The 26,784-nt window shown below is 37.9% G+C and overlaps 1 protein-coding gene across 1 annotated transcript; it reads left to right on the top strand.

Annotated features, from left to right (window-relative positions):
• The first annotated feature begins 1,219 nt into the window (after positions 1–1,219).
• On the top strand, positions 1,220–26,179 carry LOC124776635. The gene is made up of 4 exons (XM_047251724.1): positions 1,220–1,463; positions 5,223–5,402; positions 5,484–5,637; positions 16,659–26,179. The coding sequence occupies exons 1-4, from the start codon at positions 1,392–1,394 to the stop codon at positions 17,882–17,884; spliced, it is 1,632 nt and encodes a 543-aa protein (XP_047107680.1). The 5' UTR covers positions 1,220–1,391; the 3' UTR covers positions 17,885–26,179.
• Positions 26,180–26,784: the final 605 nt, after the last annotated feature.

Below are 26,784 nucleotides of genomic sequence, written 5' to 3' on the forward strand. Positions count from 1 at the left end.
GTGTGAGCTGGCAAAGATTGCGCCAGCATTGAAACACACTAGTGTTGAGTTTGTATCTGTTCTTGGACGCCATGATCGACCTCATTTGAACTCTTCTGTCAAGAGAGTTAATTTTGAGTTGGAATGACTGCTTATGTCAGGTGCAGGGTCACACATCGGTGTGGTTCCTGTTGATTCTCTCAGTAGGTGGGATTATACAAGCATGGCCTTCACCTGAACAGTAAAGGGAAGGGTAAACTGCCTAGGAAAATAGCAGGAAAGTTAAAGGGGAGGCACTGTTTCAAGTGATAAAATACCGGTGGTTGTAGGGTTCAGAAAAGAACCATTTTTAGGGCAGGGAGGACAGAAAGAAACCAAGTTTTAAGAAAGGTTAGGATTGATACAAACCTTCAGTTTGAGAGAGAAACCAAAAAAACGTAATTGTAGCTTATTACATTAGCATAAACAGTTGTTGGTTAAGAACTTTCAACAATCAGCAGAAATTTCAACTCTACCCAGTTTTAACTCAGTCAATGCGAAATGTCGGCTGTCTTTATTGCATCAAAATATTCGATGATTGAGAAATAAAATTAATGAATTAATTATCTGCATAGCTGACACAGTCTGCCTCTCTGAACATCATGTGATCACTGGTATAGAACTTTTAAGTGGTACAGGATTTAGGTAAGCATCTCACTTTTGTAGAGCAGAAATGGAGAAAGGAGGAGCTGCCACACTCATCAGGAACTGCTACAAATTTAGAAACATCGGCATTCAAAAATTTTGCCTAGAACAGCATATGGAAGCATGTGCAACAGAAGTAGAATTTCAGAAAAAGTCCTTCATAAAATTAAGTGTATATCAACCACCTACAGGTAACTTTAATCTGTTCATAAACCACCTTGAAGCTGTGAAGAATTTTGCAACACATTTTAACCATCTACATACTGCTCGCGAAGGGACCGTGAACACAAGATTAGACGAATTACAGTGCCGTACACACAGCGGCTTTTAAGTAATCGTTCTGCCCTTGCTCCATAGCGAATGGAACGAGACAAATTCCTAATACTTGGTATGATAAACTACCCCCTGCCATGCACTTCACTGTGGTTTGCAGATAAGCATGTAGATGTAGATTGTAATATATCAGCACACTCTAAACAGCCCGCCAAACTGTGTTTTGCCTAAGATCGTACATGTATGATCTTTGGCTGTAGAGCAGTATGTCTTTGGAGTTACATGTGCGATTAAAGTAATTGTGTAAGCAATTGTGGTGCGGTGTAGGAAGATATTTGTTTTGATAAGATACAGGTGACGGATGTATTTGTCAGTGTTATGTGTTAAAGCAGTGACTGTGTAAAGAAGTAAGAGAGACTGCCTGCAAATGACATGCTTTCAAATAAGAGTTTCCTATGGATGTTGAAAAGCCGTACAAGGAGGGATTTTTGTTGTTCCCTCCTCAAGGAGTCTTGGGACAGCTCAAGGTAACAGAAATGTTGACGTAATTTGAATGGCATATTTACGTTAGTTATGACTATTTATTTGTCAGTCTTCCGTACTGGGAGGTTACGTTTCATATGTAAATAACGTGACTGAACATCATCCTTTGTTTGCATCCAGTGTGTCACACTCGCCTAGAATTTAGATGAGTTATTGAGGAAGATATTTAATTTGAATGACAGTACCTAGTTATTGATGACTTAAATGCAACAGAATTACTGATATTTTTGTCGCGGCGATAGATCTGAAAATACTGGCGTTACTACAAATAATTATACGAAAAGTTTACGATAGTAGAATAAAAATACGAAGTTAGGTTGGAAGTTTGAGAGACCTTTCAGGTTCTGCGGCGGAATTTAGTACAACGTCGCATGAAAGTTCATACTTCTTGTTGAGAAAGTAGTGCCGCATATAAACTATTAAATATTCGGTACCAACGTTTACTTTCTATTCATGTTTCCTTATTGTATTAGGTGTTCTGTATGTAACTAGCAGTTTCTTTCAATCATCATAGATACTACGAACATTTTACACCATTATTCATTAAATACACTATACATATGAGATTTTTGTGTAGGAGCACATAGGTAAATTTGGAGACCTTGTATATTATACTAGTTTGTCCTGCATTAAACATTATTGTAACTATTATCACAAGTATATTATTAAAGAGACCATTTTGCCCTCAAACATTACCAGATTTCCAGTTTGATAGCCATTGTTTTATGTTGCATTGAGCCCATTAGAGACAGAATATTAGCAGAACTGCTGCTGATTTTTTTAAAATGAAGATGTGAGTGATGTGTAGTTCTTCTGACAATATCCGAATGAAAACTTAATTGATTGTACACCAAATGTGAATGAATGTACATTTTTAAACTGGTTTATTATTTTCAAAAACTTTTTTTTTCATTTGTTTCTTTGTATGACAGTACTATGAATATTGTTCATAAACTCATAAAAATACTGTGCAAAGTAATTGGGTCTACCTGAGGTGGATTAATGCATGCTATCTTTGGATACCTGCACTGAGATGAGCTGATACCTAACAACCTGTAAAAGGAAATGTAGGGATAACATTAAAATGGAGAAATGCTGTGCATTATTCATTGCACTGGAGGTATCAGTTATTTTTCTGTCTTTTGTATCTTCCCACACAGATTTTACTGATTGATATTCTAGGTGAAGAGGAGTAGGACCAACTTGTAATTGAGATAAATTACATTTTACTCCCAGTGCCTACATCTTGATATGATATTATGTTATTTCCCAAGATCAGTCTGTTGAGTGAATTAGAAGGAGCACTGACATTTTGTGATAATACTAGAAAGTGTAATTCCTAAATGTTGAGTTTGTTTGACTTTTTAGTGCTCTTTGCTTGTGTAAGTTGTCCCTCATCTGAGGAAATAGGTAAGTGTGGATAAATAGCAAATTATGGTGAGTCTAAAAACTAATTAATTACTGATAATAGCATGTTTATTTATGTTGACTGTATTGCAAGAGTTGGACGTCAAATATCATTGAGCCTTGTGTTTTATATGTAAGTATATATCATATTGCTCCCACTCTGAAGAAAACAATTTTATTTGTCATCACTTGTGCTGCCTGCTTCTCAAGTTCAATGATTATTTACTCTAACAGAACTTCATTTGATGTTTGCACCAATGCTAATTTAAATTGTGCATTTTACAGAATGAAGAAAGAAAAGAGTATCTTGATTTGTAAACTTGTGTGTAAGATTGACTCTGATTCTGCAACTAGATTTGTTGTTAGTTGAATATTTCAGTGGCATAAAATTAAAAGACCCATACAACCAGAGCCAATTTTAGGAACACAGAGAAGGTGGATATGTTCAAAAACTCTGCAAAATGTGATTGAATTACATTCAAAATTTGCTGACATCATTAACATAAGAAATCCTTTTAGAAAGTGAATGTAATATGTCAAAGGAGAATCATTGTTGTCAAAGCTATGAAATTTCCTGCTGTTGACTGAGAGGGGAAAAGAATTTATTGCCAGACATGAATAATTTTCAGATTTACAGTTTGCAGTTCTTTGAATGAAAATGAAAATGTTGATGAAACATAGATTTGAAGAACAGGGTCCAAGCAAATACAGGCTCACAGAGCTATAACACTGCTTCCAAGCATTGCCTTGCAGTGGTCATTAAATGATGTGCAGGAAGAGTTTTATGGATCACCATTTCAGTCATGGTTTATTCGTGTCAAATAGTCAAACATGTGTATGAGTTGTTACCGTGTAACTAAATGCACACAAAATAATACTATGCCAATAGGTGTCTTGTTGAATTTTCAACTTCTATTGAACATTACTATGGGAGATTCAGATCTTAAAATCGCCATCCTGGAGATCACAGTCAACCGATTTTATAAGCCCTCATTCCGTCAGACGTTCCAGTAAGATTTAACTTAATATGATATCCCTCAATGTGACTTTAGGAATTTCTTTCAGCAGTATGACTCAGATAGGGTACTTCCATGTCGAGCATTACTACTCTAGTATTTGTCAGATACTTCGAAAATGAAAGTCAGAAACATTGTGTTCCATTATTAAGAGTAATCTGCTATGGAAGATACTGGTAAACAAGACTGCAGTAACTGCAGCTGAACTCGTTGGTACATCATCACGTTTGTTGGCTTTGCCATCTCACAACAGAATTGTTACCTTGAAACCTAACTTAAACCTTGGGTTTCACCACAGTGTGCGTTAAAAGCTAAATAAAAATGTATTGCAGTTTAGGCAACTTTTCATGAACTGGCACAACTATGAATATTTTGCAAAAATTGTTAAATGGTTCATTTTTACTACTCACCATATTTCTTGCATTTACCCAGCGAGGTGGTGCAGTGGCTAGCGCACTGGACTCGCATTCAGTAGGACAACAGTTCAAACCTGCATCTGGCCATCCAGAATTAGTTTTTGTGTGATTTCTCTAAATCACGTAAGGCAAATTCTGGGATGGTTCCTGTGAAAGGGCGTAGCAGATTTCCTTATCCATCCTTCCCCAATCCAAGCTTGTGCTCAGTCTGTAATGACCTTGTTGGTGATGGGACATTAAACACTAATCTCCCCCCCCCCCCCCCCCCCCCCTCTACCTCTCACCTCTTGCTTTTCCTCGCTTTCATTGGTTACCTCAAACTATCTTTCCATTGACTACACAAAACAGCTGTGTTGCCAACTGTACACGAAAAGTTCTGTGATTGACAGAGCTTCTGTTGTAGACTTTAGCAATTTACCCCTATTGAACACAAAAAACATTGTGGCTGTAGTGTTAATAGGTGATGTTTAAAATTTAACATATGATTGATGCACCGTATGTAGTATGGGAATTCGGTACTTCACTCTGTTATCAGGTCAGTGCTTTACTCTGTTGTCAGGTCAGTCTTCAGCTTATCTTGTAAGCTATGTACATTCTCTCTAAGTGTTTGTCGTGAAGTTCTCAAAGATAGATTAATTAAAAAGTAAAAGGCTGTTGTCTGCTGTTATGCAGTTTTCCTGTTTCAGTGACTGAAAAGACCTCCCCTGCCCCACGTAGTGTTAATTACTGTGACTGTTAACAGCCTACGGAGACTAGATGTAGTGAAGTAAGAAGATTAGAAATCTATCAATGATTTGCTGTCATAAGAGCAATTTATTTCTATTGTCTTGCTTTATTTGTTGGTTTTAATGTCTTTACAATGATTGCGTGTCATGCATTGTAACAACACATTTTATCTTTTCAGAAAACTTGGCACAAGAAGTATTGCCAGCTATTCAGGGCTAGCAAACATGGGATAGAAAGACTTGAAGTATTTGACAGTGAGGAAGATGTTACGAAGAATTTGTCTGATCGAATTATTACTCTTGAAAATTGTGTGAAAATTACACAAGATGTACAGAAGCACCACCCCAATAGTTTCATTGTAAGTGTAAATTGTAAGTCCACATTTTATATTGACTGATGAGTTCACAAATTCTTTCCTTAAAACAATGTTTATTTACAGGTTGTTACGAAGACTGTTACATACCATTTTGCAGCTGTCAATGAAAGTGAAATGATGCTGTGGTTATCTGCATTCCAGTCGGTTGCATTCAAGGATGATTGCTCGAAACAAACAATTGAAGAACATAATGATCTTTATGATTCATCTGGAGAAGGTACATAACGGACATTAAAAATATACTTAAAATTTAATCACCTAGTATAGGTATTTCAGAGGAACACCCAAAATGGGGCTTTGTAGTCCTCTTAACATGTGACTGCTTGCTAGTTCCGTATCTGATGAAATGGTCCATCCTGTAATCTCATAGAGATCACTATCATTTGTTGCTACCAGGTGGTTGCACATGCACACATGTACTGTTTTTTGACGACAGGATTGAGCAAGGTGGGGTGTGGTTAGCACACTAGACTCAAATTTGGGAGGGTGACAGCTCAAATAAATCCACATCCAACCATTCTCATGTAGGTTTATTGCAGTTTCCTGTAATCGCTCCAGGCAAATGCTGGCCAGGGCACAGCTGATTTCCTTCCCCAAACTTGAAACCGTCTGAGCTTGTTGTCGATCGGATGTGAAACCCTAATCGTTCTTCCTTTTGATGCCGGGAAGTGTGCAGCGCTGTTGAGTGCTCCCGCAAATAAAATGAATAAGGATCTTCCTCAAGGCTCTGTCTTAGCCCGTATTCTCTTCAGCTTGTATATTGCTGACATGCCTGCAACAACATCTCTAAAATTCAGATGTTCTGATAATTGAATAATAGCTAAACAACACAAGAAAATTTTTAAAAAAGTTGTTTTAATAAATGGTTTTGTTACAGCTCGTAACAGTTTCCATAAACGAAGACCTCAGCCCAGCTCACCAAAGACAGAGGTTTCATGCTGTCACCTGAACAGTAAACTTGTAAACATTTACGATGACACCTACATAAACGCTCAGCAAGCCACCATGCTGTGCATGGTGGAAGGTATTTTGTGCCACTACTAGTCACTTCCTTTCCCGTTCCCCTCACAAATAGAACAAGGGAGAAATGACGTCTGTATTCCTCCAGATGAGCCCTAATTTCTCATGTCTTATCTTCGTTATCCATACATGAAATGCATGTTGGCGGCAGTAGAATCATTCTGCAGTCAGCTTCAGTGCTGGTTCTATAAGTTTTCTCAACATTGTTCCTCAAAAAGAACGTTGCCTACCCAGTGAACATAGCTTCCTATGTCATCTTTGCAAAACATGCACAGTAATGACAAACCCAAAAAACCTTTGACTGGGTTACAATTATTTTCATGTGCAGGTGTACTTGCACAATAAAATTTTCAACGAATATCACATTCTCTCTCAGTATACATTAGTTATTAATGTTGCAATTAAAAAAAAAATAAACCATTCTGAAACTAAAGTTTCCTTAGTCTTCTGAGATTTCTTTACTATGCACCAAGTAGCGTGTGTGAGGAAAAATTTATCAAGATATTGAGAAATGCACTATCATTACACACTTCTCTTTAGTTTGATAATAGCAAAGATCATAATGTTCGTTCTCTTCCAAGCTTCTGCCTCATTCCTTCCTGTTGGAGGGTGTTCTGTGATTATGTTGCATCTTAACTGTTTTGAGCTTACGAATATAACAGCTGAAGGTAATGTGGTATGGCAATACTTTGCAGCTTATGGGACTTTAGATCCTCATGCATGGTTGCCGGGTTTTGAAAATTTTGGAAGAATTTAAATTTTATATAGTTGGTATGGCAGCAGCATTTATTAGTGGGGATTTATGCAAAGAGTTTCAGTTAGACACGAGCAAAATTACCAACATGTACTGCTGAAATATTTCAAAGTTATTATTTTTTCATCCTTTTATAAGTTTTCTTATGAAGTATGAAAACCCTTCATAAATATTGAAATTACTTCATATTAAAGGACATGAAACCATACCTTCTGCCCCAAATTCTGGTTTACAGTTTTACATGATACTCTGTCTGATTAAATTGCATTTTTTTTTCCAATACTTCTGATCTGTTTCAAATGTTGAAATATGTCATCGTCTTGATATTCGTGCTGTGTGCAAGTCAAGTGAGGTAGTGTGGACTCACTTTTGCAATAGGCTTCTCAAATTCCTATCTACCCATCCTTATTTAAGTTTCCCATGACTGAAATAAATCACTAATGCCAGAATGGTTCCTAGAACAAAGAGTAACCAGTTTAACTGGTCACATCTATCTCGGATAGTTTCCTGCCTCTGAAGATTCCACTGCCCTGTGTTGTCAGGGGCTAGAATAGACCCATGGCCCTTCCTTTACTGGCAAAAGAGGCGAATAAGAGAGTCTTTATTTAGTCGCATTTTTGCCTTGATATTTTGACTATAATTTGGGCATCTGAAGGTTTTTGCTTTTTCATGCATTTTCCTTCACTTTTTTTGGCTTTGTAAGTTTTGGTCCCCATTTTCGACTTCCATTTTTCAAATTTTACTGAAGTATGGGCTATATTGGGGAAGGACATCTTACTGTGTTGCTTTAGCTCTCCAGTACGTGCTGTTATCTTTTGCACTTACCAATTGAGTGGCTCTACCTCATGGTCCATCGTGGTCGGGTTGTCATGAACCCTCGTGATGTTAACCCCCTGACAATACAGGAATCGCACTGCCTATGCCTGAGCTGTAACATCCCCATTTCAGCCATGGAGTAGGCGCCTATCACCTTTGGAGTCCCGGGACTTGGTAATAGGTACTATGCCAGGTGGCCTTTGCCTTGCCTTGGTGGCTCCCATGGTGAGGGCCTCCGATGAGAGTGGCATCAATGAAGATGATCTGCAATGAAATGGATCAAACTTAACAGTGGCTGTACAACACAGCAATATCAAGAATCAGGAACAGTGATTTTAATGCAGAGGTTTGTAATCCTACGGAATTTCTGCCTTTGAACATGCTTAAAGGTGAGAACCAGGTAAGGAGAGATGGAAGTAGACAGTTTGCTGAGTTCTTGGTTTGTTCTTGAACTGACAGCAGAGCTTTCACTACAATGAGACCACTGTTTCTCATTGAAAATATTGAAAATCGGTTTGGGGAGGTTGCAGCACTAGAAAAGTTGAGAAATGGATCTTTGCTGATCAAAACATTGCATGCCAACCATTCATGGGCACTTCAGGCCTGTGTAAACATAGGAGATATACCAGCCACCATTGCTCATGAGGAAAGGCAAACCTACGTTTCTAATATTTGTAGACTTAGCGAAAGCTTTTGACAATGTTGACTGGAATACTCTCTTTCAAATTCAAAAGGTGGCAGGGATAAAATACAGGGAGCGAAAGGCTATTTACAATTTGTACAGAAACCAGATGGCAGTTATAAGAGTCGAGGGGCATGAAGGGGAAGCAGTGTTTGGGAAGGGGGTGAGACAGGGTTGTAGCCTATCCCCGATGTTATTCAAGCTGTATATTGAGCAAGCAGTAAGGGAAACAAAAGAAAAATTCGGAGTAGGTATTAAAATCCATGGGGAAGAAATAAAAACTTTGAGGTACGCCGATGACATTGTAATTCTGTCAGAGACAGCAAAGGACTTGGAAAAGCAGTTGAACGGAATGGATGCTGTCTTGAAGGGAGGATATAAGATGAAGATCAACAAAAGCAAAACGAGGCTAATGGAATGTAGTCGAATTAAGTCAGGTGATGCTGAGGGAATTAGATTAGGAAGTGAGACACTTAAAGTAGTAAAGGAGTTTTGCTATTTGGGGAGCAAAATAACTGATGATGGTCGTTGTAGAGAAGATATAAAATGTAGACTGGCAATGGCAAGGAAATCATTTCTGAAGAAGAGAAATTTGTTAACATTGAGTATAGATTTAAGTGTCAGGAAGTCGTTTCTGAAAGTATTTGTATGGAGTGTAGCCATGTATGGAAGTGAAACATGGACAATAAATAGTTTGGACAGGGAGAGAATAGAAGCTTTCGAAATGTGGTGCTACAGAAGAATGCTGAAGATTAGATGGGTAGATCACATAACTAATGAGGAGGTATTGAATAGAATTGAGGAGAAGAGGAGTTAGTGGCACAACTTGACAAGAAGAAGGGACCGGTTGGTAGGACATGTTCTGAGGCATCAAGGGATCACAAATTTAGCATTGGAGGGCAGCGTGGAGGGTAAAAATCGTAGTGGGAGACCAAGAGATGAATATACTAAGCAGATTCAGAAGGATGTAGGTTGCAGTACGTACTGGGAGATGAAGAAACTTACACAGGATAGGGTAGCATGGAGAGCTGCATCAAACCAGTCTCAGGACTGAAGACCACAACAACAACAACAACACATTGCTCATGATAATGAGCTCAATAGAATTCAAAGTGTTTCTTCCATTGGGGCCTTATGCTACAAACTGATGAAGAGCTGTGTATTTATCTGCTGCATTGTGGAGTCCATTTTGTTTGCCACATACAGAAGGGTCCCGAAGATAATAGAGTGGACATTGGAGATTTTATCCTGGCCTTCGACGGCAACATTTTGCTTATGAAGTTTAAGGTCATGGTTTCTAGGTGTGATATCGGAGCATATTTTCCTTGTCCGATGAGGTTTTGTAGGTCCTAGAGGTTTGGGCACGTCCTCCTGCTGTTCCAGTGAGGTATGTGGATGGGCATCTCAATGTGTAGACTGTCTCGAACCACATCATCCTCATTCATCGCAGTGCTCAGTGTTTAAGAGGGAGAAGAAAATTCAAGAAAATAAAACACTTGTTTGCCTGTCTTATCAAGATGCTAAGAAAAAGTTGCAAGACTTCATCTGACTGGTGTGGTCTGAAACTTTGCGACTGTTGTCACCAGTCTGTACCTTGTATGTTGACGAAGTCTCGCACACCCCTCCTGGTCATGGTATTCCAGGGCCTACCCCACAGTTGGGGGAAGGAATGTCAGCTCCCATGCCCCCTATCCCTGTAGCACTGGTGGTTCACACACCATCAGCGCAGCCAGAGATGCCTAGTCATCCTCTGACATCATCACCTGTCAAGATGCCCCTCTCCTCAAGATTATGCGTGAGCTGTTGACTGTGTTTTACTTTTTATCCACCAAAGCAATATGGCGAAGGCCATTTAACTTTGTTTCCACTTCCATTTCTGTATGGTGTCTTTTTTAGCCATTTTCCATGTGCCGTTTTTCAACTGTCTTCTATTATGTCAATTGGGACCGACGTATAGTGATTTTTTAACTCCTCTCTGTTTTGGTTTTTTGTAGTTTTGACTTGGGTGCGTATGACCCGAGCTGTTCTTGTGCCCTAAAGTATAACAAAATCAAACCTCCCCTCAAGACAAGGACCAGCAGCCACAGGCTGCAGGTTGAAGAAAAGTATGGTTCTCTTCAATTATAGATGATGAACTGGGAAATTTTCACAGAAATTGAAATTTCACAAGGATAAGAAGGATAAACAGAAAGATAAATTATTTTCTGAGGCTTCGGATGTTCAGCTCCCCACCCCTGCAAAGGTTGAGCATATGCACCTTGATGATGTATCACACAGTCAGGTGGACTGTGACCTGGTAGTGACGTAATCATACACGTCTTAGCCGTTCTCCACGTTCTCAGACCTGACGCCAATGCTTCTTCAATGGAACTGTAATGGCTACTATCACCATTTGACCGAACTCCATTTTTGCTTGCTACTTATTACGTAATTGGCATAGCACTTCAGAAAACACAGCTTACGGCAACGGATCTCCCTGCTCTGAATAACTACAAACCTTTCTATACCAATCATGTTAATTTCAAAAGTGTGTCCATTGGGGTTTGTACCCTCATACAGTCTGATATTTTCAGTGCGCATGTGCCCCTAATCACCGAACTGGAGGCCAGGGCCATTAGTGTCTACAAGTTTGGATGACAATATTTAATGTTTATCTACCTTCAGACAGACCTCTTTCCATTATCATGAGCTGTTAGAGTTAGTGGAACGGCTACCTCCCTGCCCCCCTTCTTCTTCTTCTTCTTCTTCTTCTTCTTCTTCTTCTTACTAGGGGGACTTAAATGCCCATAATCCCCTGTGGTGCAGTGCAGGGTACTAGATACCTCCTTTCAGAATTGGACGTCTGCCTACTCAACACCGGGATTTGCAACACATTTCAGTCTGGCACACATAACGTACTCAACTATTGATCCCACAGTTTGCGAACAGACTGTACTACCCCTGATTCGATGATGCATCCATGGCAATCTTTGTGACAGCGACCATTTTCCTATCAGTCTCTCCCATTGCATGCACAGACATCTGGTACATGCTCCACGTTGGTTGCTTCGGAAAGCTGACTGGCAGGCTTTCTCCTCTGCAGCTGCTATTGCAGCCAGTCATGCGATGGAAATCGACAAAGTAGTACAGGATACTATAGACATTATTATTTGTGGTGCCGCAGCAACGATACACTGCTCCTCCAGCTCATTCTGACGACCACCAGTGCCATAGTGGTTGGAAGATACAACCAGAGCTATCAGGGAACAGCGCAGGGCACTTCAATGACACAAGTGCCACCCCTCTATCGATAATTTAATAGCATTCAAGAGACTCTGGGTGAAAGCACAGTGTTTGTTAAAGCAAAGGAAGCAGGAGTGTTGGAAGCAATATGTATCATCTGTTGTGATCCCACACCTCATCGTCCCAAGTATGAACTAAACTCCACCGTATTTGCAGCCAACCATCGCCTACAGCCCTTTCTGGTATCATTGTCATTGGTAACATCTGCACTGATCCTTTTGTGGTACTCGCTGAATGTTTTACGACACACTTCACTAAAGTGTCTCCTTGTCAATTACCATCCTCATTACCTGATTCGAGCCTGCCTTCGGGTATCGGTGTGTGTGTGTGTGTGTGTGTGTGTGTGTGTGTGTGTGTGTGTGTTGTGTTGTGTTGAGCATAAGTTACTTTAAGTTAGATAAAGTAGTGCGTAAGCCTAGGGACCGATGACCTCAGCAGTTTGGTCCCATAGGTACTTGCCACAGATTTTTCATTTCCAGACCCAGAAATATCACACCGTGCACCACCCACTATCCTTCTATCCAGATGGTTCTCTGCCATAGAATGTCCCTTTTGGTGAATGGGAGTTTCACGATGCTTTGGTAGTGTATCAGGATATGGCCCTTGGGTCTAATAAAATCCACAACCAAATGCTGAAACATCTTTGTGATGACAGCATGAAACATACCCTCGGGCTTTTTAATGGTATTTGGTAGGAAGGAGAATTTCTGTCTCAATGGTGGGAAACTGTCCTGAAACTAGGAAAGGACCCACATATTTTAACTAACTATCGATCAATCTCTCTGATAAATGGGCTGTGTAAGCTATTGGAGCGTATAGCCAACCACCATCTGTGTAGATACCTTGAAGCCAGAGGGCATATATCACGATTCCAGAGTGACTTTCGGCCTTTCCGGTCCACCACATGTCATCTGGTTCATCTGGAATCTGCATTGTGCAATGCTTTAGTGGATCACCAAAAATCTGATTGCTGTGTTCTTTGAGCTGTAAAGGGAATATGATACCACCTGACGACATCACATACTATCTACACTGCATGAGTGGGGTTTCCAGGGCAGTTTACCCATTTTTATCCAGAATTTCCTATCTCTCAGACCTTTTCTGGTCCAGACAAGTTTGACTCTCAGCATTCAATATGTACAGGATACTGGAGTCTCTCAGGGAGCAGTCCTGAGTGTAATGCTGTTCACTATTGCCATCAGTGGTATTGTAAATGCAGTGGCCCCACAGTCTCTGTGTTGCTGTATGTGGATGATCTTTGCCTGTACTGTACCTCTTCATCACTGTGAAAACTTCAGGGGACTGCCTGAAGAGTACATGGATGAGCCCTGAATCACAGCTATCAATTTTCTCCTGCAAAGTCACGAGTTGTGCCGATTCTGGATTGTGCACCTGTGCCCAGAAATTTACTTTGGTAACCATTTACTTGAAGTAATTGAAACTCTTCAATTCTTAGGTATTTTATTTGACAGCAAGCTGACTTAGCTGCCACATGTCCTCTGGCTCAAGGCAACTTGTACGAAAAAGCTAAATGCTCACCTTTTTTGTAGTAACTCCTCACAGGGCACAGACTGCATAGTTTTTCTAAGATTTTACAAAGTACGGATGTTATCCCACTTTGACTGTGGATGTGTTGCTTATGGGTTGCAGCACTGTCCGTATTGAGCTTGCTGGACCCTGTTAACCACATTGGTGTGTGGTTCGCAACTGGGGCATTGTGGAAGCTGATGTCCAAGAGCTGTGGGTTAGACGACAGCAGCTTCTGGGTAATTACGTAGTCATAGTCTGTCAGATACCTCACCCATGTCACTCAACTCCATAACCAAGAGTTCAGATTGTTTGCACATTGCCCAAAAGTGGTAGATCAGCTGGAGTCTGACTTGGTACTCTACTGAAGGACCTCCAACAGCTTCCTGTAGTCTGTGTTCCGAGGTCTCCCTCTCAGCACCTCCTATGGCCTGTACCTGGTCCTGTGATATGGATGAACCTCTTTTGTGGCCCCAAGAATGACACTGATCCTGCCCTTCTCTTACTCCTTTTCGTTCGATCCTCAGTATGCATCTACGCAGATGGATCAAAAGTCAGTGATAGGATTGGTTATGCTTTTGACATGCAAGGGAACATGAGAAGCACCTGCTGCCGAGTGCCTGCATTGTACACACTGCAGAGTCAGTTGCCATATCTCTGGCTTTGCAGTACGTCAAATCCCAGGCCATGACAAACTTCCTGATCTGTAGCGGTTCCATGAGTTGCTTAAAAGGCATAACCTTAGAGTGACCTTCATCTGGACACAGAGCTACATAGGCATTCCAGGAAATGAACTTGCCGACCATCCAGCCAAAACCACAACTACAGGAGATCATTTTTACGTCGAAATACTGGGCACAGACTTAAGATTGCAACTTTGATGCAATATTGTGAGGCTCTGGGAATTTGAATGGCGGGCTACAACAACCCAAAACAAGTTAAAAATGATTAAGGGGTCCACTGAGCTGTGGCATACATCGTTCCTGGCACCTCAGAAAGATGCTATTGTGTTTTGTCGACTATGTGTCGCCCACACGAGATGATTCGCCCAGAGTTCCTTCTGCATCAGGGGGATCCTCCTCACTGCAGCTTAGGTAGTCTGCTGACGATCGTGCATGTTCTTGTTGTTTGTGCCCTGCTGGCCAAGCTGCTGCGGCACACTCTCAGCTTACCTATTTCACTACCTCAGATGCTTGCAGATGATGAAACAGCCACTACCAGTGTGTCACATTTTCCGAGAGGGGGGGGGGGGGGAGAGATTATCAACTTCTTGTGCCTTTATAGACCTTCTTGTGCATGATGCTGCCTGGGTTACCTTAATTTTCTTTTAACTGACGTGTTACAACTACCATAATGCTTTTTGACTTGCTTATATAGTTGGAGCAGCCAAGTCCCCACTTCTTCACTTTTTGCTTTTTCATGTGTTTCTCTCATGGAATGGAGGGACTGATGACACAGTAGTTTTGTCCCTTTAAACACACAATAATAATAATAATCGTTGTCATCTAAAGTTTCCACTTACAATGAAAGCATAAACTTGAACATTCTAATCTACTGTGTGCATGGGAGTAAAGACCGTATAAAAAAAAAAAGAAAAAAAAAACCCAGTAGGAAATAAATCCCAATGGGGACCAAAATCATATCCACTTTTTTGTTGTTGTTTTGAATGCAAAGAAGGGTATGATACAGCTTGCACATTACTCTATCCTGTGCAAGCCTCTTCGTCTTGGAACAACTACCGCCACTTACATCCTTCTGAGTCTGCTTAGTGTATTCATTTCTTAGTCTCCTCCTGCAGTTTATCTCCTCCTCCCCCTGACATACGCACTTCCCTCCAGTATTAAATTGGTGTTCCCTTGATGTCTCAGATTGTGTCCTATCAACCAATCCCATCTTCTAGTGAGGTTGTGCCTTGAATTTCATTTCTCCTCAGTTCTGTTTAAGTACCTCTTCAGTAGTTATGTGACATCTAATCTTCAGTGGCACTATATTTCAAAAGCTTCTATTCTCTTTTTGTCTAAATTGTTTATCGTCCATGTCATTACTTCCATACAGGGCTACACTCCATATGAGTAAAAGGTCTTTTGGGAAAAATAATTTTTATTCTAATGATAGAAAACCGAAACATACATTATTTCTTTACATAACCTCCCTGCATTTCAACACACTTTGTGCAACATTTCACATGTTTTTTGATTCTGTCAGAAACACGTTTTTTGGTTGTACATATAAGCAATTTTGCACCACATCAATAACTTCTGAATCTGCTGAAAATCTTCTTCCCCTGAGCACTTCCTTCAGTGGTCCAAATGTATGGAAATCAGTTGGAGGCAAGTTTGGACTGTCTGACAGGTGTTCCAGCAATTTGAATCCCAACTTCTTTATTGTTTTGGCCATCACTTTGAACAAATGTGGCTGAGCTTTATCTAGCTGTAGGATGACACCTTTTCACAGTTTTCCACGACACTTTTTACAGTTTGGCCTCTTGCGTGCTACCACAGTTTCCATGTCTCAGAATAGTGTTTGCATAATCCTATCAGCTGATGGTTGGCGTTTAAATTTCTTAACTTGTGGTGGTGATGGATTTTTCCAAACCAAGCTCGCAGCCTTACCTTCCAGTTTGTGATGGTGCACCCAAGTTACGGGTACAGTAACAATTTGCTATAAAAATACATCTCCCTTGCAATGATAACGGGTCAGATGTTTACGAGATATGTCCATCCTTTGTGCCTTAAGCTGCACTGACAATTCATTCGGTACCCACCTCGCACAAACTTACCAAAAATGTAGCCTGTCATGTAAAATGGAATATGCCGAACCATGACTGATTTGTAAAGTATAGTCAGTTTCGTAATGAACTGTTATAATGGTTTGATGTGCCTGACTTGATGAAGACTGTACTAAAATAATTTTCCATTCAAAGATTTAAAAGCATTCATGTGTTCTGATAACTGTTCCAAAAGCTTGTTTATTCTTATAATTCATTATGTTTCTTATGCCTTCTTATATTTGTCTGTTTATCTACTTGCACCTTGCTTTCTGATTCTCATTTTTTTAATGGTTAAATTCTTATCTCAGGTAAACTGAAATTCAAGGAAATTTTTGCCCTTTGTTGATATAATTTTAATTTATTTTAATCTTTTTTTTTTTGTTGTAGGTGTTTTTACTGTGTGGTTAGTTCCATCTGAAGCCAGTGAAAGGTGTGGTTTGGAACCAGGTGTATATACACTTGTAGTTGCCTCTGCTGTGATCCAGCTTCGGAGTAGCACAGACAACAGTATTCTCTTCACATGGCCCTACCGTTACATCAGGCGGTATGGCTATCGTGAAGGGAAGTTCATATTTGAGGCTGGCAGAAAATGTGATTCTGGAGAAGGCACATTCACATTGCAGCATTCTAATCAGCAAGAGATATTTCGTTGCCTTTCCTCCAAAATGAAAAGTATGCGGAAATTGCTATCTGGTGAAACTCCTGTAAGCCCTGTGATAATGTGTGGTGACAATCAGTTCCAAGCAGCCCTGAGTATGGAGGCACGTTCTCGTAGCCCCCTTCCCCCATCTCCAACAAGTGCGACTCTTTTTGATACAGATTTTAGCACAATTTCACAACCTTCCAGCAAATTTCTTGGCACTGTTGTTGCAGAAAATGAACATTTTGTTGTAAATAGTTTTTCACATACCAGCAGACCAAAGCCAAAGCCTGTAAAACCTCCCCGCAAACAAATTCAATCTGTAGAAAATATTTCAACAGAAAATGAATCCATCTCTACTGAATCTTTAAGCTCTGGTCGTTTCAAAGCTTCTAAAGGAAGCAGCCTGTCGCCAACAACCCCGGTGCTTGTGACTCCTACAGATAGTGCACAAGATTATGATGATGTGGAGGTTCGAAAAGATGCTTGGCGAACCCTAGGTGTTGATGACGTACGACATACAGAAAACCAATGCAGTGATGAAGAAGACAGGCCTGCTCAGTTTTCCACTGCTTCAACTGTTCAGGTTGCTGAACAAAGTCCAATGCCACAGTGTTCAAAAATTCTAGCCACACAGATTTCCATGAAGTCTGACAACAGTGAAGACTATGATAAATTGCAGCACTTCCGCCCACCACCTAAGCCAACTGCTGGAGGCTATAGCCATGTGCCTGTGCCTTCTGCTACTTCTCAAATACAACTTCCTCCTGCTCCAGAGGAATCTCCAACTAGCTTTAATGACTATGAATTATGTGAAAAAATACAAGCTTGTAGGTTAGCAGATGATTCTCATTATGGCTATGGTATGATCCGTAAAAAATCAGTACCAACTGATAACTCTTTATCTGGACCTGAACATCAATTTTACAATGACCAGGAATATGCTGTTGTGCAAAAACCAAAAAAAGTCTAGTCCCTTTTGCATGTGATATTAATTATAAACATTGAATTGTGATCATTTCATCTCCATAGATAGCAATCTATCTTCAAACTAAACATAAAATCTTTTTACTCATTTATAGTATTCATTAAATTCATTCATTTTTAGATAAACTTTGTAAAATGAAAGTTGTTCACTGATTACCAGGTGATTCATCATATTTATATGTTTTAGAGGAACTTTTGTAAATGTGATGCATACTGATGGATAAGTAATTGTTGCTGATTGAGTGGTGTTAGCCTTTCATGTATAATCCTCAATCATAGCAATTTAGAGAATTTTTAAGCATCTTTTAAGAGAGTGGACTATTCTAAATACAGATGTTCTACTCCTTGAGTGACATGCCATGTTTGAAATGCAAATCTTGTTGCCCAATCTTAGAGAAATAGGTTAATTTTGCACAACAGTTGATGTTAACATTCCCATTTTCTGTAAGAAATAACATAAAGACTTGTGAGCTACTTGTTGAAGATTTTATTTACATTTCAAGTTCAGTATATTGAGTCTGCTCATAACAATATCACTCTATAAAAGTAATTACCATTATGGTCTACCATTACATAACTGAATTTTGTATATCTGGTAGGCTTTTGATATTAATATTGATTGTAATATAAATGTTGAATGTATTTTAAGAGAATATTTATTCAACTGCCGTTTACTGGGTACCATTTGCCCATATGAATAGACTGCAAACTTGACTCATGAGCTATGTTTACCTGTAAGTAATTATAAGCATTTATGGGCATACTAAAAAGCTGTTGCAACTTTATTTTTTTCTAAATTTTATATATGTTCTATGGATTTTACCTGCAGATCCATAAATAATATGTTTATGTTGTAACTGAAAGTGTTGTCAGTAGGTTTATTTTATGTCCTTTGTTAAATTTAAATGTGTGTGATACATTAAAAACTATTATTTGTTGAAAATTGTAATTTATGAATGGGTTGATGCAAGAGAGTAATTTGTCCTAGTTAAATATGCAGTGTTAGTATTTTGTGGAATACATGGCCAGTTTCCAAAATTACTAAAAGCTATTTATATGCAAAATAGAGTGGACTCACACTGGACCAGCACTTCTTAATTTAGTTCTTGAGTACCATTTCACAAATCTCTCTTCTTAGCCATACATTGTGTTTTAAAATGACTTTTATGCATTGAGTGACATTGTCTTGGTGACCAAATTGGTAGACTTTTCATTTGTGTAGTGACTTCAGCGTTCACTGGGTTAGCATTATTTTTATTGAGAGTCACACAAATGATTAGCAGGAGGCAACTGGAATACTTAATGTAGAGTACCTACTCAGTAGAACATTGTACAATATTTTGACAACAAATCTGGCTCCATTGGAATATTGTTTGTAAAGTAATCCAAGTCAGATTTGCTCAAGATTTGTATAAAGCACTTGTTACAGTTAGGAAATTTCCATTCATTACAGCGTCAGCTGACGTATTTAAGATAATGTATGGATGAATCTGAGGAATGTTTGCTGATGAAGGTTTAGTAATTTCTGCCTCTTTTTCGTGTCAGGAAGCTTGAAGTGGCTACTTATCATCCCATTGATTATGTACCACCAGTTTATAAACTGCTTCTTCTTCATATCCTTTGATGGTTGTTTGTAATCACTTTTTACCTAGCTTTCAGCTTGAGAGTGCTATTATGGTATTGTAGTGATAGCCATCACTTAACATGTTATAACCTCTGTTTTGTCTTGGCTCACATGAGAATTGATTTTCCTGGGCATTCTAAATGGACAACTTTCAATCCTCGTAGCAGTTAACTTCAAGAAGAGAAAACACACTAATTTTTACTTTGGCCAGTTATTTTATTTTATGTGTATACAAGTTGTACTGATAGAATCAAATTAGAGTTTAATTACCCACTCACTGTAAATGCCTTCTGTATTATCACTTCCTGGTCCGAAGTGCTCACATGTTTCATTAAATGCTTAAGAAAGTATATTATGTGGGAGTTGGTTTCCAAAAATAACTTCAGAATAATAGATCAACAAAAATAATCATTTTTTGAAAATATAATGTAATTGTATAGATAATAAATCTGCTCAAGTGGCAGCATGAGACCACACATATAAAGATACTTAAATTTCCTAGCTGTAGGAGGCAGTGGCACCTTCTTCTTGTAGAAGGGATGAAGGAAAAGGACTGGTGAGGCTTAGCAAATTGAGACAGTTCAGAAAAGTCACCCAGAAGCCCTGGTCAGGGAGACATACAGGATGGAACGAGAAGGAAAGAAAGATTGTCTATTCTTCTCATCCCATCCCGGGGTTGTAGGTAATGTTTCAGAACCTCACCAGTCCTTCAGTTTCACCTCTCTTCCTTCTCCTTCAGGCTTCGGCCAAGAGGAGGAGCCACTGGCTCTAAAAGCTAGCTGATTTAGAAACCTTTATATGCATGTTCTTTTGCTGCCGCTTCGTAAAATTTTTTTCCATCCACTTAGATCAAATCAACTGTAAGATCAATTTCTCATGATAATGACTGGAATTGCAATAGCGCAAATTAATAACTTTTAATGTCGAAGGTAGTGTGGCTTGGAAAATAATAGTAAGAGGATTCATCCAGTAGGGCTATTACTGGTTCCTGGCTCCATTATAGTGAAACTAAGATAGTGTTTCTTCTCTTGTGGTCTTGACCAGTGATGGCGCACTTGAGACTGTGGGGGGGGGGGGTTATATTCTACCACTTATTTGCAGATCAGTAGAATGGTTAAACATTTTGCATCTTGTAAATACATTGCATTACCTTTTTCAACAGCACTCTACGCATTATGGTCTTCAGTTAACTTAATAACATAAATGGTGATAGATCACACGTGTTACGCCATGTACTGTGATAGTTTTCTGCAGCTGTAATACAATATAAACACACATAACTGGGAAATGAACACTGCTGTATCTTTTCACATGATCAAGAACAGTTTGTGCAGCAGATAGGTCTACATTTTACTTTGTCAATCATTTTTATTCTGAAATCATTAAAACTGCAGCAGGATCTTAATTTAAGGTGGCCTTACGAACTTAATTTTTTTTTAAACAGAATCATCTTGATATGTTTTGTAATGACCTTACTAAACTGCATGAACTTTCTCATCTGTGTGTATATGTGGAATTAATGACCCCTAAACCATAATGCAATAATTTTACAAATTATAATTAACTGTTTTGATTTAATAGTCAACTGTCATCAATAAAATTGTTGTTAGGTAATGAAAAATAAATATAAATTAATATTACTTCAGAAACCACACAGCTACTGAACAAAGTGACTCATAGTAAACTGTTTGCTTGTCTTAACTACACATTTTTTGTAGTGCTATTGTGCTATTGGTAAAATGGTAATACGTAAGCCACTTGGGGCATATTACTGGCAGATTATTCTCTCACTTCATTAGTATTCTAAATAATTTGTATTTTAACAAAATTTTAATTGATCGGCACCATGTTCCTGTAGGATGTCAGTTGTTAATGATGCAGTAGCATTTTTCATATCTGACTGCACTTCCTTTTATATTGTTTGTTCTGGAATGTTGCATACTCTTAAGTATGCAAGGTACCTGTAGTTAACACTTATTTTGGTAGAGTGTACTGGGCTGCAGGCCTTAATTGTTGACTGACACACACCCTTAACTCTTAAGGCTTTAGTAAAGTTAATAGTTACCAGAAGTATTTATGTAGATATACCGACTAGTGGCTCTTTTCAAATTATTCCCAACTGTTGTGGTTAAATGTAGCTGACAATTTTTTTAAACAGTCAGCTAAATAAGTTTAAAAACTGCAGTTCGGAATTATTGTGGATATCCGGAATATGTTGGCTTCTTTTGATTACTAAGAACTGTGGTTTTATTTCTTAATCATAAGTTTGCATAGTGCCTTGGTCGTGTGACACGTACTTACCATCATGAGCAACATATTCTTGTTGTCTGCCTGTAATGGTATTACCTTTGATGCAACCATTTCACTAAACTAAGATGGTCACATTGTGATTAAATAACGAAGAGTTTCTTTACATACAGGCAGATGTACTCTTGATACTGTAGACAGGTTGATTGTTAATTGCAGTCCTGTGATGTGATCTAGTATGAACTGTTTTGACTTGTTAGTTATAACAACACTGTTCAGTTTGATGTGATTGATTTTTCTCCCCACCATTTATCTGCAGATAAGTGGTCGTCTTTTTATTTTCTGTGTACTTCTGTCTCAGAATTTACATTGTTGCAACAATACTCTTTTATTGTATTGTACAATCTTATCACCCCTGTCTGGTATAATTTGCATAACTTATCCAAATACTTTAATTTTTACGTGCGGTCACTAAGGCTTTTTCACATATGAGGATTGAAGTGAGTAGATGCCGTAAATCATTCTCCTGTCTGTATGCTTATTCTTCAGAAGATAATGGAAGGAGTAAGCGTAGACTCACTGTGTAGTAGATGTGTTGAACAGTTGACAGATGTATGAGGAAGATGGATTTTATTTTGTTTGCGTGCTTCTCGACCACTCAGTGCCTCAGCTATATTATCCACCATTACATCTGATCTTCTAGGACTTTCCAGTATGGCATTCTCCAGAAGTGTCTTCTTTCATATGCAGTTTCACTTTCTGAATTCACTTTCATCTCCCGATTGTTTGCAATTTGAATTCTTTTGTTCCATATAGTTTTGACATTCTGCTTACTTACAGTACTCTATAGAATGAAGTTGATTAAATACTAATTGAAGTCACCAGAGCCTATTGGTATTTTATTATTTGTATGAATCAAATTCTTGTGATGCTATCATGAGTGATTGTGCACTTATTTTGCTAACTATCATTCTCATTAAAGAACTAAAATAGCTCTGTGTTATTAAACAGTTTTGTTTTATTCCACTTTTCCAGATTTTCAAAAAGGATAGACTCTAGTGTAATATCAGAATAATGAGCCATGTCAAGTTAATGTAACTGCACTTGTAGTTTCTCTTTGACATTATATCCTGTTATTTGCTGTGTATGCAAAACTTTGTTGATTTTAGACTCTGAAGCTCTTTATTTGGCAATAGCGTGGACAGTACATGATAAAGAATGTTAGGGAATGACAAAGATTAATGTACTAGACATTATTGAGAATGTATGCAGTTGTCAGTGTGTTGAGAACGAAAATAACTGCACAAGATAAGAGATTTTATGTGTGAGCTTCATGCAACACACGACTATTGATGTCTTAGCAAGACTGTAACTAGCATGTAACCGAAATGTAACTTTTTTTTGGAAAAGTCTGTAATGTTTTTGACATAATTTAGTGCTATCTTGCAAACAGTTTCAGTAGTTGTGTGATAATCTTGAGCATCCTAGTGCTTTATCTTATTACATACATTTATTCTCTGGTTACTAGCTGCCTGATAGATTATTCATTTACAGTTCTTACTTTCTTTGTTGTACAAAACATTAGAGTATCTGAACTGCACAGTGTTTGCTTTTTGTCCTGTGCAAAAAAATAGTCATTTTCATTTAGCTCAGTATTTAGAGTTATGATTTTTGATATTCTGCAAAAAATTTTATTGCCCACATTTATCATCTTAAATCTATAGCAGAATAGGAATATTCATTGATATCTATGATTGTTATGTACCAGTTCTTAAGTGCTTCAGACTTAATGATATCTACAGTAGAAAGGGAACATACTTTTTTTCCCAAAAGAAGTGGTTACGGGAATTAATTTCCACCATACTACACAACTGAATGTAACCCACATAATACAATTATTAAGCACTCTTATTTTATTAATCCAGTTACAGTGTCATTTCAACAAGACTTTTTTTTTTGTATAATTTATATGGTTATGTTCTACCACATGAGGAGGAGGCGAACCTCCAAAGAAATTACTGTTTGTGTAGAATATATTAAAAACAAGAAATATGTTCCTGTTACGAAATTTTGATAAACAGTTTAAAGTCCTAGTCGGTTTTTTCTTTCCTCTCGCTGTCATTTGCAGTATGAATATAACTTTGTTGAGTCTTTTAGTGCTTGTTTTTAATGCCGAACAGACTTAAAATCTGTGAAACGTTATATAAATTTAAAACTTATGTTTTTAAAGATGGATAGATAAAACTAGAATATGCTTGAAAGAAAAGTCTGATAAAAAAATTCTTTGAAATGACTATTCAGATTGTAATGCAGGTCCCGATGATTATCATTTTCTTGCAGTTACATTGTGAATAAAATATTATTTTTATACTGATATTGTGCTCATAAATTAACATTTTTTATGTGAAATAAATAGTTACCACTATGTTTTCAAAAATTGTCAAAGACTTTTCACAGCTTCTAGCAATGTGAGCTGTGTTTCTTGCACACAAAAGTATAGACACATAGAAACTCTCGCTCCTTTTCATATAACGTCTACAAAAATGTGTTCGTTCAAACAATTTGAAGAAACTTACTCATTAAACATTACTTTATTCGGGAAAAATACAGATGTTAGTTCACATCATCTTGCAAACTTAGGTATGTAATCATAAACATGTATTCAAATTTTAAAATAAACTACAGTATTCTTACACAGATTGAAACCTTATTCAGTACTGTGATGAGTGCATCTAAGCACTGAACCTGAGAGATTACATTTTCAATTTTAAAAACTACAAATTTATGTATGTACACAAAGAAATTTTATATTTATCTGATGTCTGTCATATGTCCTGAGAACTGTATTAAGCTTCATGATTCTGTGCCCACTGCCTGCCTGCCTGCCTGCCTGCCTGCCTGCCTGCATACCCGCCTTAGTCCCCAGCCCTTTTTTGTTTACTTTACATAATTGTCTAATTTTGCTGGTCATCTGTGGATTGTGTATTCTTTCAAGCAACTTAAAATTTCAAAATCTTTTTGCCAAATTTAAAAATACTCTATCATACTTGTAAAGAGACAAACACCATTTTAAAAAGTTCACCATTAGTCACAGTTTCATTTTTATTTTTTGTTGTATGTATGGAGTATTGTCAATTGACATTTCCTTGTGATTGCTTGTGTGAAAGATGACAGGCCTTTAACCTTTACACAACTGCTCCCATAAAAATTTACTGTTTTGCCTACTCTAAGGTTTTTACAGGTAATGAAATCAAATATTGACTGACTGATAATTATTGCTGAGAATTAACGTAAGAAGTTTATAAAATATACAAATTATATGAAACAGCAATTAAAATGCAGATATAATCAAAAATTGAATATGTCATTAGTAAGTTTCTAGTATCGATTGAAGCATATTCATAACGATGTCATAAGTTTTGTGCTGCATTTATAATAGAAATAGTGTGTCTATCTTCAGAGTTAAGAGTTATCAGTTCAATGCCTTTGTTGCCCCTCCATTTGGTACTTCTGTTTGATATTTTATTTAATTTTGCAATAACATATATATTTCACAGTCCTCTATTACATATTAGCAAGCTTCTTCATTCAGTTATCTCGTGGCCCCTTCTCCCATTGTTCCTCCATTTTGTGTTCACTGTCTATGGGTGATATAACTTTTGGCTCTTCTTTGTATCCTTGCCTCTATTGTGGCTAACTTGCAAGTATGAGACTTTCACATTAATCTTACTTTTGAAGATCTGATTTTCTGTCTTCTGTGCTCCCGTTCCCATGAGGTGGCTTTTGCAGTACTATTATCCTGCCTTCATTTTGTTTGTTTTATGAATATCATTCTGAGGAACCTTTCTGTACTGCAAGTGATAAGTTTTTTCCATAGTTGTCATTGGTGCATTGTTATTAGTGTTTTTATAATTTCAATATTGAGCGTCTTTTATTATAATCTGTCTCTGTCTGTGTGTGTGGGGAGGGGGGGTGGGGGTTAGATATAAAAAGCTTTTTTTTCCTAAATGTGACTGACCCCCAATGCTGTTCCAAGATTTTATGTTTAAAACTGTGCCTTCTAGTATTGCTTTTTAACCACAAATGTAAGTGTGTTCATCTTTCCACAAAAATCTGCTTTGGGAGACAGTACTTTCTTTAATAATTGTCGTAAAGCCCATGTCAGCTCTTTAGCTGCTATTATCAGAATTGTTGGAAACAAGTAAAAAGAGATCTAATTTGAGACTGGAAATTGGTGAGCACATCTGCCTGGCTATCCATCTGTGTGTATGTAATATAACTAGAATGTGGTTGTTACTTAATAAATTTCTTACTGTTATTGAACATAATTATTTTTATAAGCTGATATTTTTGAGATGTGATGTATAGTCTATTACCCATCAATCATAAATAAAACAGATATTTAAATTATGGAACTGTTGTGTGAAGTTCTTTGTTCCTCATGTGCACATATTCATGAGAAATATATGTCAATCAATTTTATATACTGCACTTCGGTAAGAACAGTGACACAACTCGAAAATGCAATACTTGAGAAAAATCAGTGTAAAGAATTCTATGAAACTTACACAGACATTGTGCAAACACTAACACTGCAGTAATGAGTGATATTAAAAATTACATTCAACTTACCTTATGCAAGAAAAGTGTGACAACTCAGAATGCACTGTTCTACTTGAATGGCTATGGACACCTGCCAATAGCAATGCGTAAGTGACACTGTTCTTGCTGTGGTGACTCATGAAGTAGCCTACAGCAAAACTGAAACAACTGCCCTGAAATGGATAAGTTACGAGATAGAGATATGTGACGTTTCTCATGCATGTTAGGGCACTTCATACATATTTTTTGTTTACTTGCGATTTTTCTTGCCTGGATGAGATGGTGGAATGCTCTTGTGCAAGTATTTCGCCTTTAGAAGGAACTATATAATGAAAGATTATTATGTGTTTAAGGAAAAGTCGTCAAGCTGTTTACTTGTGTTGTTAAGCTTTAGATCTTCAGCATCATTACGT

The sequence above is a fragment of the Schistocerca piceifrons genome, chromosome 2 (assembly GCF_021461385.2).
Source record: "Schistocerca piceifrons isolate TAMUIC-IGC-003096 chromosome 2, iqSchPice1.1, whole genome shotgun sequence".
Lineage (NCBI taxonomy): Eukaryota > Metazoa > Arthropoda > Insecta > Orthoptera > Acrididae > Schistocerca > Schistocerca piceifrons.

Excerpts from the sequence above, each read along its gene's own strand:
- LOC124776635 (XM_047251724.1), top strand. The coding sequence starts at position 1,392 with ATGGATGTTGAAAAGCCGTACAAGGAGGGATTTTTGTTGTTCCCTCCT. Across the intron at positions 5,403-5,483 it reads ACCACCCCAATAGTTTCATT|GTTGTTACGAAGACTGTTAC; the intron begins GTAAGTGTAAAT and ends GTTTATTTACAG. Across the intron at positions 5,638-16,658 it reads TTATGATTCATCTGGAGAAG|GTGTTTTTACTGTGTGGTTA; the intron begins GTACATAACGGA and ends TTTTTGTTGTAG.